Below are 20,318 nucleotides of genomic sequence, written 5' to 3' on the forward strand. Positions count from 1 at the left end.
CCAGGAAAAAGCAGCACCCTTCTGTAATCACTTTATCTCAAGTGTGAATAACCTTTTTAAAGACGAATTTGACTCAAGAGATAATGCAATGAGAGAATATGTCAAGCACTCAATGAGGAACTCTTTTTTCTCGCTCTGCTCTCAGATCAAGAGATTTTAGAAGCAGGACATCAATTAAAAGAAAATGGAACCCCTGGCTTTGATGAAATGTTTTCTACTCTGCTGAAGAAGGTCCTTAACTCAACTCTAACACCACTGAAGTATATTTACAATCTTTCCTTTCAATCTAGTAAATTCCCGTCTCAATTCAAAAAAGCAATCATTGTCCCTGTTCCTAAGGGGAGACACTGCAACTCTATCAACAATTTTCGACCAATAGCTCTATTCTCAGTTTGTGAAAAATTATTTGAAAAAATTCTTCACGGCAGACTCATGGGCTTCCTGGAAATCAATCAGCTTATCCATCAACAACAGTACGCTTATCATTCGAAAAGATCCACTGATCTGGCAATTGTTGACTTCTGCACTAGGATCGTGGACTGTCTTGAAAAGGGTCACTATGCAATAGCACTGTTTCTAGACCTATAAAAAGCTTTTGACTGCATAAATCATAAAATCCTACTCAAAAAGCTCAACAATCTTGGCTTGAGAGGAAAAATTAACCTTCTCCTCGAAGACTACCTTACTGATAGGCCATTTGTCATTAAAACAAACCAATCTTTTTCAGACATTTCTTATTTCTCCAAGGGAGTACCTCAAGACTCACTTCTCGGACCTATCCTATTTGTTCTTTACATTAACAAATTTCTCTCTCTTCTTCCATCTTCCCACGTAGTAGTGTATGCAGATGACATTTCCATTCTAATCACTGATAAAGACCCTAACCAGTTTCAATGCAAGATCTGAAATGCATAGTTGGCTTCAAAAAAATCAGCTTATACTAAACTCAGAAAAATCCAAATACATGATGTTTAGGACGAAAAATAAACCATTAAATATTGATTTCAAAATAACTTACAAAGGAAAACAACTCAAAAGGGTGAATGATACCAAGTTTCTAGGAATCTGGCTAGAATGATAAGCTGAGTTGGGATAAACAAATGATCACCTTACAAAAGAAGACTTTGTCACTAGTAGGAATACTTGCCCAAGCCTCTGCCGGGGTACATCCTTCCCTTCTCAGACTAGTATTCCTTTCCTTAATACAGCCCCACCTCACATATGGAATCATCTCATGAGGTACTATCAGTCAAGATAACCTTGCAAGAATCAATTCAATTGTCAACTGATGTGTTCGGTCAATTTTAGGCCTTCCCTGGAATGCATCGGTGACTTCAAGATATAAGGAAGCAAGACTCTCAAGCATCTACCAACTGATACAAAAAGCGGAGGCAGTCTTTGTCTACAATGCTTTGAAAACACCAAACTTTCTTCCACTCTTCAGATCCTTTTTTATAACAATAGAAGAAGAAGAAAGAATAACATATAATTTAAGAAATGAAGCGAACCTGAAGGTTCTGCTTTTTAGAAAAGACATAGGTCAGAAAAATATAAAATACAGAGGCGCAAAAACCAGGAATAATCTTCCTGAAAATATCAAAAATGCCATTTCACTAAACTGGTTCAAGAAGCTCCTAACTGAACATATCACCTGGGATGTCTGATCTAAATCACCTTCCACAATGCAATTTCCAGTTTGAATGTAAACAAGTTGAAGGAATAGCTGTCAAAAACATTGTAACACTCTACGCAATTATTTCATCATATTTTTCTTTCACGCTTCTTATTGTAAAAGTACTCACAATGTAATTATAAGTACTGTTAACCCTGTGACATATGTGTTTGGGTTTCGAAGTCTGTGTAATGGAATGTAGAAACATGTCCGATTTATTTATGATGTATCTGTTAAATAACACCTGTGTAATTTCAGATCTGTTTTTATTGTTGTTATCTTTTTCAAGGCGAACACCCCCTAAAAAGCCTCTGGCTTACGTGTTCTCCCTCCCTTCTTTCTGTTATCTCCCAACAATTGTAACACAAAATAGGGATAAATAAATTATCAAATTAAGCTTGCTCAAACCATTCAAGGCCTTATACACCTCACAGGTACTTAAGTCTCCAGATGCTGCAGTTTGCAGAACTTAAGCCTTTCTCGGTAACAGCAACCCTTTGTTCTATTCACCAACAGAACAAAGGGTTGCTGTTACTAAGAAAAGGTTGAGTACAGAGAAGAGCAATGTCACTGCTCTTCTCTGTACTCATTCCAGCAGCTCTACATCCAGTACTGTAGTAATAAAATTAGCAGACGGTATACTCTATAAATGTTAAGAAAAGCAGAGTATACTGTGCATATCAGGCTTATTAATAGAATGTGTTTATATACAGTGGAACTCCTCTATTATGAACTTCTATTTAACGAATTTCTCTATATTACGAATTTTTTTTGCAAAACATTGCACCTTGAAACAAAATTACATGTAAAATTAACCCCATATAGCGAAGTGTTAGTCTCTCTATAACGAATTTTTAAAAAAGTTAGTAAAAGCATTTTTGAAGATTTTCAAGCATTTACTGCTAAACAGCCACTCAAATATATGGCCCCCTTCCCTCCGCATTGCACATTAGCATCTAGAATTAATCATCCTTTTAGTGAATACTTGTGGCCATTGACGCCCGTAGGACGGTCTTTGTTTCATTTTTGTTACAGTTATAAAACCAAATGGGTTTCTTAAAAGTGGTCATAAACTTTACAATAAACAGGGTAGATTTGTAAATTGACGTTGGCTCAGTGGAAACAAAATTCGCTGCGGTAAACCTTTAGCATGCTACAGCGGCAATACATAGAATGCTACCATGGTCGGATTTTAGTAACGCCTACCGAGTGACATTCGCTTTTCACCTCAACCGTACCATGTGACCTTCCTGTCAATCATTATATGGTATGTCCATTCTCATCTAACTGGACTTCAAGTAGATGGTTTTCATGAATTTTTTTTTTTTTTTTTTAATTTCGTTCTTTTAGAACAATTTGTTATCAATCATATAGGCTCTATGCTCTTGTATTTTTTTTTTTTTCTGAAAAGTAACATACAGCATACATTAACCATAAATTTTCTTTCGTGTATATATGAATGAAAGCAGAATAAAAGAAATTCACAAAGTTGTATATTTCTTCAAAGAGATTGATAGGAAAGGTCACGTGATACTGTTAAATTGGCAAGTGAACGTCACTGAGTAGGCATTACTAACAATTCACTATATGGCCAGCGCACAAAGTTTGCGGTGTGTGTATCGGCAAGAGCTGCAGTCGAGTAATTTTTACAATTGCGGAAACAATGTCGAAAAGAAAGTGTTTAAGTATTAAGGATAAAGTAAAGATTCTTCATGATATTGACCAGGGTTTTAAGAAAAGATGTTGCGGAGAAATATGGCATACCTGCAAGCAGCTTATCTACAATTTTAAAAAAAAATCAAGAATCAATTTTAAATGCAATTGAAGGAGGAGCAGACAAGAAGCGAATTAAGTTGGGTATATATGAAGATGTTGATAAAGCTGTTCTAAAATGGGTGCAAATGATACGTGAAAAGAATATACCAATATCGGGTCCAATAATTAAGCAACAAGCTCTGAAATTTGCACAGTCCCTTGGACATACAGAATTTAATGCGAGCACTGGGTGGCTAGATAAATTTAAGAAGTGCCACCGAATTGTGGAAACGGTTATTTGTGGAGAAAGTGTTAATGTAAGCTAAGAAGATTGCAACAGTTGGAAGAACAATACCTTAAAGAAGATTTTGGAAGAATATGAACCTAAGGATGTTTTTAATGCTGATGAAATGGGTTTATTCTATAAATGTTTACCGAATAGAACACTTGCTTTTAAGGATGATAAATGTTTTGGCGGAAAACAAAGCAAAGGAAGAATCATTGTGCTAGCTGGGGCAAATATGACAGGAAGTGAAAAATTAAGACTTTTAGTCATTGGAAAATCAAAAAACCCAAGACGTTTTAGAGGCACAAAATCTTTGGAACTTGACTACACCTTTAATGAAAAAGCAGGGATGACAAGTGATATCTTTGAAGACTGGATATTAAAACTAGACAGGCGTATAACAAAAGAAAAAAGGAAAATCGTGTTGGTAACTGACAACTGTCCGACACATCCTGCCAGTATTTCTGCCAAACTTAAAAGTGTGAAGTTGTTGTTTTTACCACCAAACGTTACGTCAAAACTCCAGCCAATGGACCAAGGCATTATTAAAAATTTTAAATTTCATTATCGAAAGAGAATAATAATGAAGATTGTCAATGCGTTATCAGAAAACAGAAACTTGGAGGTTACAATTAACCTTAGAGATTGCATCTCTGAACTGGCAAAAGTTTGGACAAACGATGTGACTGAATACACTATTCAAATTTTTTTTTTCAAAAGCAGGATTTGCATTGAATACAGAAGTCGAACAACAACTGGACGAACAAGATGAACTGCCCCTTTCACAACTAAAAAACTTTTGGAGATTATTAGAATCATCCACAAACATCGAAAATGAATTAATACTGGTTAGTTATGTTTATGCAGATCAAGATCTGACTACAACAGGACATCCAAATGAAGATGAAATACTGCTGAAAAGTGTTAGACCCGACCATGATCGTGAAGAAATTAATGACAATGCTGAAGGTACAGCAGAACAACCTGTAGGAAAGCCAACTCGTGAAGAAATGATTAACACTTTTGAAATGGTTTGTATGGGTCTACAGTTTTGTGAAAATGTTCCTGATAATGTTTTTAATACTCTGAACAAATGTGAGGTTTTCTTTGAGAATCAGACATTTTTTAATTGTACTGTGCAGATGAAAATTACAGATTTTTTTAATTAGTGATACTTACCGGCGAAAATTGTGTAAACATGATTTAAATAAGTGTTTTTGAAATAAAATACATTAAAAATAAATGTAGATTCATTTTCATTTTCTAATTAATTAACAATTTTTAATAAAAAAGATTCTCTGTATAACGAAATTTCTCTATAACAAATTTTTTCGCTGGATTTATCAAATTCGTTATAGGGAAGTTCGACTGTACATATAATAAATTTATTTTTTCGAGTCTTTCAAAAACCAGAGCAGAATATGGAGAGAGAGAGAGAGAGAGAGAGAGAGAGAGAGAGAGAGAGAGAGAGAGAGAGAGAGAGAGAGAGAGAGAGAACAAAAAAATAAAATAAAATAAAATAAAAGTTATGATAGGACATTTATTTGTCAATGTTAAACTTCAGTTGCTGCCCATCTACTCAACTTTTCTAGATCCCGTTGCAATAGAATACTGTCATTACTGTCATTAACAACCCTGCCAATCTTTGTCTGCAAACTTGGACATTAAGCCTGACATACCTCCATCAATATCACTGATAAATACAGAAGACAACAATGGACCCAACAATGAACCTGGGGAACTCCACTAATAACATTAGTCCGCAAAGAGCAGTGTCCATTGATTACCACTCTCTGTCTTCTCACACTCAATCATCCCTTTATCCACAGCAGCAACTTGCCCTTAATGCCATACTGCTCCAATTTGTACAGTAGTCTTCCACATGCAACTGTATCAAAAGCTTTCCTAAAATCCAAGTACAGTTAGTCCTCTATAACACGTGTTTGCACTACACAAATTCGATCATACACGATTTATAAATAGGGGAACGATATCTTATATAACACGAACCGAATTCGCTTATGCATGATTCGCCTTTGTGTTTACAAGAAATGGCAGTCGAATGCAGAATCATCCCAACCGAACGCAACACGATAGGAATAAAGAGAAGATTCTGAAAATGTATTTATGTTTTTTATATCAGTGAAGGGGAAACAATTCCAGCAATCGGTATAATCGCAAATGCAATTAGATCGAGTTTCCTAACAGTTTATAACAGATTCCACTAGCAGAAATGCAACTGGAAATTGTTTTTATTGTTTTATGGTAGTAACCCCTAGAAATGTGCTTTAGTAAAATGTGAGGTGTTAATAGTGTATCTCTGCCTTTCCGGTGTTGTTTATTCAGTTGCTACAGGCACGCAGCTTTGTTTATGAGTATCAAGCGTGCCTCCTCATTTTGTAATTGTGCTTTATTCCCTAAAAATGAGTAAAATACTTAAAAGGTGTGAAAAGGAAGCATCCTGGTGAAGACACCACAGATTCAGAGAGGAAAAAGAAAAGCAATATCGATAAACAGAAGCGGACTGGGTCAAAAATTCTTAGCCGGGGAAATTTATAGTGGCCTCATACTATGGTTTATGGCCAAAATCACACCGGTCTCCGGCCCACCGGGGGTTTCCCCGGTAAGGCTTATGGCCAGTCCGCCTCTGTCAATAGAGAAAAAATATGAAATTGTGAAATGGTTTGAGCGAAATGAAAGACCATGTGATATTGCAAATGCTACAGACCTAAATGAGGCAACACCGAGAATTACAAAGAATGCAGAGAAAATAAAAACAACTTTCATAGCAGGAACAACTTAAAGTGTAATTAAAATTCATTAGATTAAGACACAAAGAATTGGAAGAGATGGAACGGCTGTCATCTGTTTGGATAGAAAATCAAACAAAAAAACAAGTTTTCTTACGATTGAAGCAAAAGCATTAGCAATATTTTATTACGTAATAGTTGTAATAAAATACGTAAGTATTTTATTACAACTATTACGTAATAAAATAAAATAAAAAATTACGTAATAAAACAATAAATAATCGTAATAAAATACTAACGTATTTTATTACGATTATTTATTGTTTCGTTCGTTATTTGATTTTTAGGAGCATTAGCAACTAAGGCCATATTGCTCCGGGATATGCGGTGGTCATTCTCTGACCTTTCCGCATCCGCCGTATTTAGTGGTGACGGGCTCGAACCCCGGTCTAATCAAGAAGTGTGTGCTATGCACTGCTGCTCCTTCCCACCTGGCTACGGAGGCGCCTATTTATTGTTTGGTAATGTTTTGGTTACAAATGTGTGTTCAATCTTGGGTGGTCGGCACCTAACCCTATTTTTCCCATAGGGCCTGTTGTTTATATTGCACGATTTTGCATTGCACGAGGGTTTCTAGAAACACAAATATCGTGCTATACGAGGACTGACTGTATATGATATCAAAATTATTTTTTTCATCCAGTTCCTCTGTGTCCACAACATTAGCATTAGTAGAGGCATATGAAGCAAGAAGCAAGCTTATACAAAGTATCATGGAAACCAATCAAAATACTCAGACAAGACTTCCCCTTAACAAACTGATGCTGTGTCTGAACTATAACTGCAGTCTTGTCTAGATGATCCTGCAATGCTTCTTTAACCAGTATTTCCATTATTTTCCCAGGAACAGAAGTTAAACTAGTAGATCTGTAATTACTCGTGTCACCCTTTGACCCCTTTTGTGAATTGGATATATATTTGCACATCTCCAGTAGGCAGGGAAATCCCCTGAGTCCAAGGGGATCTTATAATCATGGCTAAGGGTTTGCTTCTTCCTTTAATATAATTGGATAGTTCCCATCCACCCCGAGGTGTGTTTCTTATGTTTAACGTCAACAATTTATCCTCCACTTTTCTCTCAGTTATTACAAAATCATTTAGCTCCCTGTTAGAGTTTGATAAGCTTCTGGCCTTCACTTCCTGGTGCCTCCGTAGCCAGGTGGGAAGGAGCAGCAGTGCGTAGCACACGCTTCTTGATTAGACCGGGGTTCGAGCCCGTCACCACCAAATACGGAGGATGCGGAAAGGTCAGGGAATGACCACCGCATATTCCCAGAGCAATATGGCCTTAGTTGCTAATGCTCCTAAAAAAACCAAACCAAACCTAGCCTTCACTTCCCTACAGAATTCCTCATGTTCAAATGTAGATGCAAAATACTCATTCAGTTTCTCAGCTACCTGTGCAGAATCATAAACAGTCAAACCATCGATATCAAGTGGGCCAATCTGATTCATCTCTTCTTTCTGAAGTTTATATAAGTAAAGAAGTCTTTGCTGTTTTTATTTGAATTCTTTTCCAGAGATGTCTTGTAATCTGCCTCTGCTTGCCTAACCTACTTTGTAACTTGATTACAGACTAGCTTATATCTACCACAAGCTTCTGTGTCTCCTGATAATTTATATGCATCCCATGCATTTTTCTTCTCTGCCACAAGCATTAGTTTATCTGACATCTATTTAGGCCTAAGCCTTGAACAGTATTTCTTAGTTGGTATGAAAAGCCTAGTAGCTTTCAAGATTATTCCTTTGAATGCTTCCCATTGAGAGTTTGCTGTTGGTAACATCATCAGTTGGTCCCACTGTATAGAATTTAAAAACTCTCTGACACCACTGTAGTCACCTTTACAAAAGCTAAAGCCCTTCCCTTTACCCCTGATGGTATTTACATCTTTGAGTAAATCTTAAATCCAACATCAGTACACTGTGATCACTGCCAGCTAGTGGTTCTTTTATCTGCAGATTCTTAATGCATGAATAATCACTGCTGATAATCACATCAAGAGTATTACTCCTGATTGCCTCTCAAACATGCTGCTGTAGAAAACAATCATCCAATAAATCCAAAAAAGTCTGTGGGACCTACCCACAAGTTCCATTAAAATCTGGGAACTTAAAATCTCAAATTTTCCAATAGTTTTTCAATGTTTCAATACTTTTCTTACCATATGGCCATCCTGAAGTACAAAGAGAAGCTTTCAAAACACTGTATAACAAGAGCAGAATACCCCTCCCCAGGTAACTTTTCATTTTCATGCTATAATTGTGAAAGTTGAATCTGAATTCAATTGGAGAGTTGTAATACATCATAGCTTCTTTAACCAATAAGATTTGTACTATGAGTGCTGCCAACAGTTTGGAATCTGGTATAAGAATCCACTGATTGTATGTTTATTGAAAGTTGCATGAATCATTTGATAGATGCAGACTACAACAACAATTGCAAAACAAAGGAGGTTCATTTCTGCAAGACCTAACTGCCGTGAAATGAAGCAATCATTAAAAATAATAGGGACCTGAGATTTGTGTTAGCCAAAATATGGCTATAATGATAATTCATTATGACTTTTTTTTTTTTTTCAACTAATATTATAGTGCATGGTATTCCACTGTGTATTCAAGGGTAATACTTACCATCATAAATTTCTCTAACCTGTACCTATCTATTCCACCCCATTCTCTTGCCATGGTTTGGAAGAAAGTATCAATGAAAAGATAAGAGCCTTCTATATTGCCAAAGGAGTGTATCAATTTCCCTATTTTATCAGCCAGGTCTTCCTGAAAAAAAAAAAAAAAAAAAAAATATATATATATATATATAAAAATTATACAAAATATTTTTTATATAAAATACAACGTATCTTGAAAACTAAGTGGTTGTGAACATACCATATCTATCATGCCTGCAGTACAGCCAGGCTTTGTATAATGCGAGTTTGATTAACGTGTGTTTTTTAGTTACCGCTATCTGAAAAAATTATACCACTTTTCACTTTACACAATGCAAATTTCCACTTAACGTGGTATTTTTCATGTGATAGTTGAAAAAGATTTGAACCACATGCTTACCATGCATTGGATGGACAATAAACAAGCGTTTGCCCGCTGTCAGACACGTTACTTGTTTGTCGTCCGCTAATAAAGTCACATGCAAGACTGGCATTTAAAAATTCTAATTTTTAAACGCAAAAAAAAAAAATTTTAATTTTTAAATGAGCCCGATGAAAATGTTACTGCAAAGGAGATCATGATAAAAGAACTAGATGAAATCCTTCATATTGTAGAGAACCTCAAAATATCGCATATCTAAATATGCGATATTTCGTATTGCATACGAAATACCGAATATAGGATACGAAACATCTGCATATCTCAAAGAAAATATTGCAGAAACCTCACACAACAGGTTTGAGGTTTTTCTCTGCAATATTCACTTCGCCAAGGCCTAAGGAAGATTGTTGTCAGCTATCAGAATTCTGTAGCCGAGTGGTCAGGAGCGGGAGTGCAGTAACACACGCTCTTTGAGTAGATCGGGGTTCAAGCCCCTGACTGCTAAATGCGGTCGATCTGCCAACCCGCACTGGACCAGCATGGCAGATTACGGTCCATTTCCCTCAGCATGAATTGTTGAGGAGGCTTCCATCCTGCAGTGGGTTGATAATGGCTGCAGTTTACCTTTTTTTTTTTTTTTTTTTTTTTTTTTTTTTTAATCAGAAATTGATTTATGAAAAAAGAAAGCCAACACACTGTTCAAAGGACTCTGTTCAAATATTTCCATAACAAACAGTATCTTCATTGTGTATTTTATGCAATAAATGTTTAATTCTATAATTATTTTCATTATCTTTTATGCAACAAATGTTTAATTCTATAATTATTTTCATTATCTTTTATGCATACAGTTAAAAAGTTATTTAAAAGGAATTTTTAAAATTCTTTATGGACATTCCCGAAGGTCACGGACCAATTATAATTTTTCCATTTGGTTATTATTTTTGATGAATGTGTTTTCATTTTGCATGATGTGCTCACAGGATGAATTAATGCCATTAATCATGGTCAGCCTGTATTATGAACTAGGGAGAAAAAGTTCAAAATGAAAAGCACTCACAGCTCTATTAATGGATTTTAGAGTTTCAGTACAAAAATTTATGAAAAATATCACTTCTATTCACAGACCTCTAGAATTCAAACATTACTGCTAACAAATAAGGAAAAAATGAATAAAAAATATTCATAAATACAATGGTTATATTGTGTGAATAAAAACTATCACCACAAAAATTCACACTCATTCCATAAATGATATACTTGTTGCTTGTTGTTAATTACTATGCAAAAAAAAAGTATGACTACATTTAACCATTTCTTAAGTGTATTTTGTCTGCAGAATCTAATAATTGCCCAGATTTATCTCTAGTGTCAATGTTTTGGATGAAATTGAAGGTTTTTGCAACATTTCTGAGTATTACATAAGTACCAATACTGTGATATACAAGAGCCTGCAGTACTCTCATAAAAAGTTTTTTTTTTTTTTGCAGTTTGCTCTGACTACATCACTGCTGGAGGCACTAAATTTTGCAGTGTATATTAAGCCAATTTTGGAATGCCTATGAATGATTAAGACAAAGTTGGGAGCACTTCACAGCTGCTGTAGTAGTTGCAGGTCAATATCAGAGCAATGGTTTTTGCAGTAGCCCTAAGTGCATACCTTTTTAATTTTTTAAAATTTCTTAATTCAATTTTTATATCTCAAATACTATTATTATTAGTAGTAATGGCATATGATACAAGAAGGTAAGCTTATAAAGCATCAGCCAAAATAAAATCACTCCCACATCACCTGTCCACCCCTCCACTAATTTGCCTAGTTCTTCGAATTTTCAAACTGCCCACTTCCATAACAACAGATGCACTTTTAGCAAACAGTGCATCATTTTAAGACATCAAGCAAACAGTGCATCTTTTAAGATGCACTGTTTGCTTGATGTTTGCGGAGCAATCGGGTACGGGACATGATACTGCCATGGGGGATGTCTTTGTGTGTGCACGATGCAAGGAGTGCAATCAAATTAGGAGACAACTCGGCGTTGTTATGGGCCTATATGAGACCTTGAAGGACAGGGTGGATGCCCTCGAAGTAAATAAATTGAGGGGCCGATCAAGCTCTCAGCTGCCCACATCAACGCCAGAGCTTGCACCTGGTCATCTTGCAACACGGAGGCAGCCCCCAAGGCAGAATGCGCTGGTCCCACAGGAACTATTAGTTGTTGGTGACTCTATTGTCAGGGAAACGGGGAACATGCTTTGTAAAAAGGATAGGTGGAACAGGACCTGGGTATGTCTGAAAGGGGCAAAGGTTGATGTCGTTGTAGAGCAGATATCTTTTAAGGGCACAAAAGGTGATATAGTTGTACACGTTGGCACTAATGATATTAAGAGTAGGAGACCAGCGGAATTACTTAACAAGTACAGGTCACTGTTGAAAAAAAGCCGTGAAGTAGGGTTGAATTTGAGAGTGTCTGCAATTCTGCCCAGACACGATAGGAGGGAATATATGATGAGAGCCTTGTCGATCAATTCGGCCCTGGAAAGATTGTGCAAGGCTCAAGGGGTAGAATTTTTTTCAGCCTGGAATGTACTTGTTAACAGGAGAGATTGCTTCTACAGGGATGGGATACACTTAAATAGAAAGGGTGCAAGAATATTTGCTGATGCTATCTAGGCAGTGTTAGGTGGGTCGGAAAACTGCTAGCTTGGGGGGAGACAAAGACTAATAGATTAACAGTAGCCACTGGCAGAGGTGAAAGAGATTCTTGCACTGCTTCTATTGGAATGAGCAGAAGCCTGAAAAACAAGATGCAGGATATTTCAGACTGCTGGAAGTCATTGCGGTAGTCACATGGGTTGTGTTAGGGTAGCTAAGAATAGAAACAGGTGCATGTATACTTGCGTGTACACCAATGCTAGGAGTTTAGTAAATAAATTTGATGAATTTGAGGTATTGCTCAAAACATCAAAGGCAGATATTGTTGGGATATCAGAGACGTGGTGTCACACAGATATAAGGAATGCAGAACTGGAATTTGGGGAGTACAACGTCTACAGAAAGGATAGACAGGATAGGAAGGGAGGAGGGGTTATGCTATTAGTTAAAAAACACATAAAACCCAAGGAAGTGAAGACAGTCGACATCGATGGACAGGGCAGTGTCGAGTTAGTTTGGTGTGACATAGGCATAGGTAAATCAAATTGAGAGTAGGAGTGGGCTATAGGCCTAATGACTCTGATGAGTATAATAAGATACTGTACAGGGAAATAGAATGGGCCAGTAAATCAGAGAGACTTATAATGGGGGATTTTAATTTCCCAGATATTGACTGGAATTTGTGGGTTGGTCACTCACACACTAGCAAGGCTTTTGTGGATTTATTGGATGATTGTTTTCTACACCAGCATGTTCGGGAGGCAACTAGAGGGAATAATACTCTTGATCTGATTATCAGTAGTGATTCTTCATGCATTAGGAATCTGCAGATAAAGGAACCACTGGGTGGCAGTGATCACAGTGTGCTGAACTGGGATTTACTCAAGGAGGTAACTACCATCAGAGGTAAAGGGAAGGGTTTTTGCTTTCGTAAAGGTGACTATGATGGTCTGAGACAGTATTTAAATTCTATACAGTGGGACCAACTGATGATGTTACCAACAGCAAATTGAAAATGGGAAGCATTCAAGGAACTAATCTTGGAAGCTACCAGGCTTTACATACCAACCAAGAAATATTGTTCAAGGTTCAGGCCTAAATGGTTGTCAGATGAACTAATGAGACATATGGCAGAGAAGAAAAATGCATGGGATACATACAAATTAATGGGTGACATGGAAGCCTATGATAGATATAAGTTGGCCTGTAACCAAGTCACAAAGGAGATTAGGCAGCCAAAGGCAGATTATGAGAAATCCTTGGCAAAGGATGCAAAGAAAAACAGAAAAGAGTTCTTTACCTATTTAAACTCAAGAAGGAAAGGGATGAATCAGATTGGTCCACTGGATGTTGATGGTTCAACAGTTGAGGATCCTGCTCAGATGGCTAACAATCTAAACCAGTATTTTGCATCTACATTCACACATGAGGAGTTATTCAGGAAGGGGAATGTCGTAGGTGAAGTAAACATTGGCAGTGAACTAGATGATTTTCTAATAACTGAGAGGAAAGTGGAGGAGAAATTGTTGAGCATAAACATAAAAAAGGCACCTGGGGTGGATGGGATCTATCCAGTTATATTAAAGGAGGCAGCAAAGGAAGTAAGCAAACCCCTAGCCATAATTATGAGAGCTTCTTTGGACTCAGGGGAGGTACCCATAGACTGGAGATGTGCAAATGTAACCCCAATTCACAAAGGAGGATCAAAGGCTGACACAAGTAACTATAGACCTGTTAGTTTAACTTCGGTTCCAGGAAAATGAATGGAGGCACTGGTTAAAGAAGCACTGCAGGATCATCTGGACAAGAATTCAGTTATAGCTCAGACACAGCATGGTTTTGTTAAGGGCAGGTCTTGTCTGACCAATTTGATTGGATACTATGATGTAGTCACAAAAGAAATGGTTGCAGGGAATAACTTTGATATTATATATTTGGATCTTAGAAAGGCTTTTGATACTGTTGCGCATGGAAGACTGCTGCACAAATTGGAGAAGTGTGGCATTGGAGGCAAATTGCTGCTATGGATAAAGGGATGGTTGAGTGGCAGAAGACAGAGAGTGGTAATCAATGGACACTGCTCAACATGGACTAATGTTATTAGTGGAGTTCCTCAGGGTTCAGTGTTGGGTCCATTGCTGTTTTCTGTATTTATAAATAATACTGATGATGGTGTACTACGCTGACAGTGGTAGAGAATGAAAAGAAGGACCTGGGGGTAATTGTGCAGGCAGATATGAAGTTCTCTGAGCAGGGCAGACGAGCTGCAAGAGTAGCTCATGGTGTCTTGTCAATGATATACAGGAATTTTTCTAGCAGGGACAGGGATGTGATTATTCCCTTGTATAAGGCATTGGTCGGGCCACACCTTGAGTACTGTATACAGGTCTGGAGGCCTCATTTCAAGAAGGATGTAGAGCTGCTGGAACGAGTACAGAGAAGTACAACAAGATTAGTGAATGGAACAAACGGTTGCTCTTACGAAGAAAGGCTTAAATTTTGCAAATTACAGAGCCTGGAGACTAGGCATCGGCGAGGTGATCTGATAGAGGTGTATAAGGCCTTGAATGGCTTGAGCATGCTCAATGCCAATGGGATTCTTCCTCTTGCTCAGAATAATCACCTGAGAGGGCATAAATTCAAATTGAGGAAGGACGGATGTCGGATAGATGTGCGGAAATTTGCCTTTAGCCAGCGGGCAGTTGGTTTGTGGAATAGACTTCCATCGCTTGTTGTTGAAGTTGATAGCCTAAACAAATTTAAGGCTCAGCTGGACACGTATTTCGAACGAACGGAGGGGTGAAATGGGAGTAGTGGTTGTTGTTTTTTTTTTTTTTTTGGCTGATGCTGTATAAGCTTGCTTTCTTGCATCATACGCCTCTACTAATGCTAATGCTAACAGATTGAAGTTTTTTTCCAACAATCAACCACCTGCCGGCTGAAAGCATCCTCTGCACATCTATCCTTCCGCAATTAGAATTTATGGCCCCCTCGTGTGTAGTCTGGGCAAGAGGATGAATGTCATCAGCACTGAGCTCACTCAATTAGTTCAAAGCCTTAAACACCTTAATCAGATCACCCAAGAGTATTCAAACCATCATGACTTGTATGATAAATATACATGAGGTCTGCAGATCAAAAAGCTGTAGTACATCATATTTTTCCACTGCAACATTGCATTTTACATGATTGTAGAATCCCTGGTTTTGTTCTGATTTAAATGGTTAAGAAGAAATTGGTATTAGTCTCAATCTAGAAGAGTGGCATCTTTTCATAGACAGTTCAAGTGAAAGTTTTGTTGCTTCAAAATAGGAATGTATACCTTTAAATTCCTGCAAAACACTGTTCATATTAAAGAAGGCTACAGAAAATGTGAAGCATGTGTTAGAGAAAACCAAGTATCATCAGTTAAATGAATATCTGTGCAGGCTTCAAGATGCTGGGGGTTCATTATGAATTAGTGAAAAATTGTTCTATCATCACATAACAAATTTATGTCTTGGTACAGGATTTAAAGACCAAAGAAAAGTTCTATCTGAGCTGCCAAGTGCAACTGAAGGTTTATACACTGAAGAATGCCGGCTGGATGCAATTGCTTCCTCCAATCTTTTGATATTTTGGGCATACAAACTGAATACACACAGCCATACTTTTCATCCACTATATTAACAGTTGTTTCAATTTTTCTAATTTAGAATAGTGTCCTAAGAAGACTTTGTTCCATGTCTTACAACATCAAAGTACAAGTAAAACCAGCACAGAATTTCAACTATTGAATTTGTTTTATAAATAGGTGCACACAAATAAATGGCCTCTTCTAAAGGCTACTGTGATATGCTGACCAACTTAAGAAATGAAAATGGAATTGAATAAAGAGATGTAACCATGGTTGCTTCAACTACCATCCAACCACTTTTCCTTCTCACGTTATTTCATAATATAATTGATGTAAACTTGTTAAATCAATTACATACACGTTATAGGCCTAATGACTCGAATGAGTACAATGAACAATTGTACAGAGAAATAGAGTGGGCTAGTAAATCGGAATGTCTTATAATGGGGGATTTAAACTTCCCAGATATTGACTGGAACTTGTGGTTTTGTCACTCACACACTAGTCAGACTTTTGTGGATTTATTGGATGATTGTTTTCTGCAGCAGCATGTTCGAGAGGCAACAAGAGAAAGTAATACTCTTGATCTGATTATCAGCAGTGATCATTCGTGTATTAAGAATTTGCAGATATAGGAACCACTAGGTGGCAGTGATCACAGCGTACTGATGTGGGATTTACTTAAAGATTTAATTACCATCAGGGGTTAGGGAAAGGGTTTTTGCTTCCGTAAAGGTGAGTACAGTGGTCTCCGACAGTTTTTAAATTCTGTACAGTGGGATAAACTGCCGATGTTACCAACAGTAAATTCTAAGTGGGAAGCATTCAAGGAATTAATAGTGGAAGCTACTAAAAGATTCATACCTATTAAGAAATATTGTTCAAGGTTTAGGCCTAAATGGTTATCTAATGAACTAATGACACTCGTAATAGAGAAGAAAAATGCATGGGATGCATATAAATTATCAAGCGACACAGAAGCCTATGGCAGATATAAGCTAGTCTGTAATCAGGTGACAAAGGAGGTTAGGCAGGCGAAGGCAGATTACGAGAAATCTTGGCAAAAGATTCTAAGAAAAACAGCAAGGATTTCTTTACTTATATAAACTCTAAAAGGAAGGGGATGAATCTGATTGGTCCACTTGACATCGATGGTTCGACTGTTGATGATCCTGCTCAGATAGCAAACAACTGAATGAGTATTTTGCATCTACATTCACACATGAGGAATTATTAAGGTTTGAAAATGGCAGAAGGTTATCAAATTGTAGCAGGATACTTAATGATTTTGTAATAACTGAAAGCAAAGTGGAGGAGAAACTGTTGAAGTTAAACATAAGAAAAGCACCTGGGGTGGATGGGATCTACCCAATTATATTAAAGGAGGTGGCAAAGCAACTAAGCAAACCCTTAGCCATAATTATGAGAGCATCCTTGGACTCAGGAGAGGTTCCCACGGATTGGAGATGTGCAAATGTATCCCCAATTCACAAAGGGGGATCGAAGGGTGACACGAGTAATTACACACCAGTTAGTTTAACTTCTGTTCTAAGTAAAATAATGCAGTCACTGGTTAAAGATGCATTGCAGGATCATCTAGACAAGACTGCAGCAATAATTCAGACACAGCATGGGTTTGTTAAGGGAAAGTCTTGTCTGACAAATTTGATAGGATATTATGATGTGGTTACAAAGGAACTGGATGCAAAAAATAATTTTGATATCATATATTTGGATTTCAGGAAAGATTTTGACACTGTTGCGCATGGAGGACTATTGTACAAATTGGAGCAGAATGGTATTAGGGGTAAGTTGCTACAATGGATAAAAGGATGGTTAAGTGGGAGAAGACAGAGGGTGGTAATCAATGGGTGCTGCTCTTCTTGGACTAATGTTATTAGTGGAGTCCCACAGGGTTCGGTGTTAGGTCCACTGTTGTTTTGTATATTTATCAATGATATTGATGAAGGTATATCAGGCTTAATGTCGAAGTTTACAGATGATACAAAGGTTGGCAGGGTTGTTAATGACAGTAATGGCAGTGTGCTACTGCAACAGGATCTCGATAATTTGGGCAGATGGGCTAAGAAGTGGCAACTGAAGTTAACCTTGAGAAATGCAAAGTACTGCATATGGGCAGAAGTAATCCCAGAGAAATGTACCAACTGTGTGGTACTACACTTAAGGTGGTAGAAAATGAAAAAGACCTGGGAGTAATTGTGCAGTCAGATATGAAGTTTTCTGAGCAATGCAGACAGGCTGCTAGGGCAGGTCATGGGGTTTTGTCAATGATATATGGGAATTTTGCTAGCAGGGAAAAGGAGGTGATCATCCCTCTGTATAAGGCAATGGTCAGGCCACGCCTTGAGTACTGCGTACAGATCTGGAGGCCTCATTTTAGGAAGGATGTAGATTTACTTGAGCGTGCACAGAGAAGGGCAACAAGATTGGTGAGGGGAATGAAGGGATCCTCTTATCAAGAGAGGCTTAAGTTCTGCAAATTGCAGTGGCTGGAGACTAGGCACCTGCGCGGTGATCTGATTGAGGTCTATAAGGCCTTGAATGGGTTGGATACGCTGAATTCTGATGGGATCCTTCCACTTGTTCAGATTACGAACCTAAGGGGGCATAAATTCAAATTAAGAAAAGACAGATGTAGATTAGATGTGCGGAAATTTGCCTTTAGCCAGCAGGTGGTTAATTGCTGGAACAAACTTCCATCTGTCGTTGTGGAAGTTGATAGGTTGAATAAATTTAAGGAGGAACTGGACAGGCATTTGGAGGGAATGGTGTGATTTTTTTTTTTTTTTTTGGCTGATGCTGAATAAGCTCATACACTTGCTTTCTTGCATCAAATGCCACTGCTGCTGCTACTACTACATGATGCAGTGAAAACTTTTCAACACATATCACAAAGCTGATAAATGATTTAACCAAATAATCCAAATTAAAACTGTGTTACTTATGCCATCAAAGTTTTTCTTACAAACTTATGGCAATTTGTTCAACTGATATTGCAAAGTAAAAACCACTAGGGCTAAGGTAAAAAAAGGTAAAGTGCAGCCATTATCAACCCACTGCAGGATGGAAGCCTCCTCGACAATTCATGCTGAGGGAAATGGACCATAATCTGCCACGCTGGCCCAGTGCGGGTTGGCAAACCGACCGTATTCAGCATACAGGGGCTTGAACCCCGTTCTACTCAAAGAGCATATGCTACTACACTCCTGCTCCTGACCACTCGGCTATGGAGGCAAAACCTCCGTAGCCGAGTGGTCAGGGCTAAGTTAAAGAAAGCCACCACAAGAACGCAAAACAACGGGAAATGTCAAATAACTTACGCGGAAAATTAGTTTCCCAACACCAGACTCTAGCGCTGCTCGCTCGGTAAATAGACGGTAGGTTTGTTGTTTGTTATTTGGTTTTTAGGAGCATTAGCAACTAAGGCCATATTGCTCCGGGAAATGCGGTGGTCATTCACTGACCTTTCCACATCCTCCATATTTGGTGGTGACGGGCTCGAACCCCGGTCTAATCAAGAAACGTGTGCTACGCACTGCTGCTCCTTCCCACCTGGCTACAGAGGCGCCTTAGACGGTAGGTGTTATCGGTCTGGAGCCGAAATCGAGAAGGATATATTGAGTGACAGGTAGGTGTGGCAAACGAGGAAATGATTGGTGGTGGGCGTGACAGACAACAAGCTACTGTGTAGTCATTGGTTGGTATTATGATGTGTATTTATGAGTAAAGAATGGTGCATAATAGTTTTGTGATGAATGGTACACAGGTAATAGTAACAATAAATCTTTTAAAGATGGAAAAAATTTGTAAGGAAAATAAAACATTGGTTGATTTTTTGATGAAAACTAAATTAATAAAAGTTTTGTTCTGTTCATTTTTATGTTCTTCTTTATGTTTTTTTCTCATTATTGAAAGCAGATTTTTGGAGTTCATGAGTGTTTTTACTATACTGTTGATTTAGGTTTGGTTACGAAAAAAGGAAAAGGTTTCTTTATTTTTCTTTATGTTTTGTAACCTGACATTAAATGGTAGGTTAGGAAATAACAAAAAAGGTTTCCTTATATTTCGTGACCTACCCTTAAACGTTAGGTTAGGAAATAATAGGAAAAGAAAGGAGGATTCTTTTTATACAAACAGCCGAACTTCCCTATAATGAATTCGATAAATCCAGCGAAAAAATTTGTTATAGAGAAATTTCGTTATACAGAGAATATCTTTTTTATTAAAAATTGTTATTTAATTAGAAAATGAAAATAAATCTACATTTATTTTTAATGTATTTTATTTCAAAAACACTTATTTAAATTATGTTTACACAATTTTCGCTGGTAAGTATCATCACTAATTAAAAAAATCTGTAATTTTCATCTGCGCAGTATAATTAAAAAATGTCTCATTCTCAAAGAAAACCTCACATTGTTCAGAGTATAAAAACATTATCAGGAACATTTTCA

General features: G+C 37.4%; 1 protein-coding gene across 1 annotated transcript in view; it reads right to left on the reverse strand.

The window, feature by feature from the left end:
• Positions 1-20,318, reverse strand: part of LOC150089414 (ribosomal RNA processing protein 1 homolog B-like) — a 71,395-nt gene that overhangs the window by 36,859 nt on the left and 14,218 nt on the right. The window contains exon 3 of the mRNA XM_090368576.1: positions 9,155-9,298. Within this exon, the coding sequence (XP_090224702.1) occupies positions 9,155-9,298 (144 nt within the window). The remainder of the gene's footprint in view (positions 1-9,154; positions 9,299-20,318) is intronic.

Source organism: Mastigoproctus giganteus, chromosome 2 (genome assembly GCF_048544385.1).
Source record: "Mastigoproctus giganteus isolate SK-2022 chromosome 2, ASM4854438v1, whole genome shotgun sequence".
NCBI lineage: Eukaryota > Metazoa > Arthropoda > Arachnida > Uropygi > Thelyphonidae > Mastigoproctus > Mastigoproctus giganteus.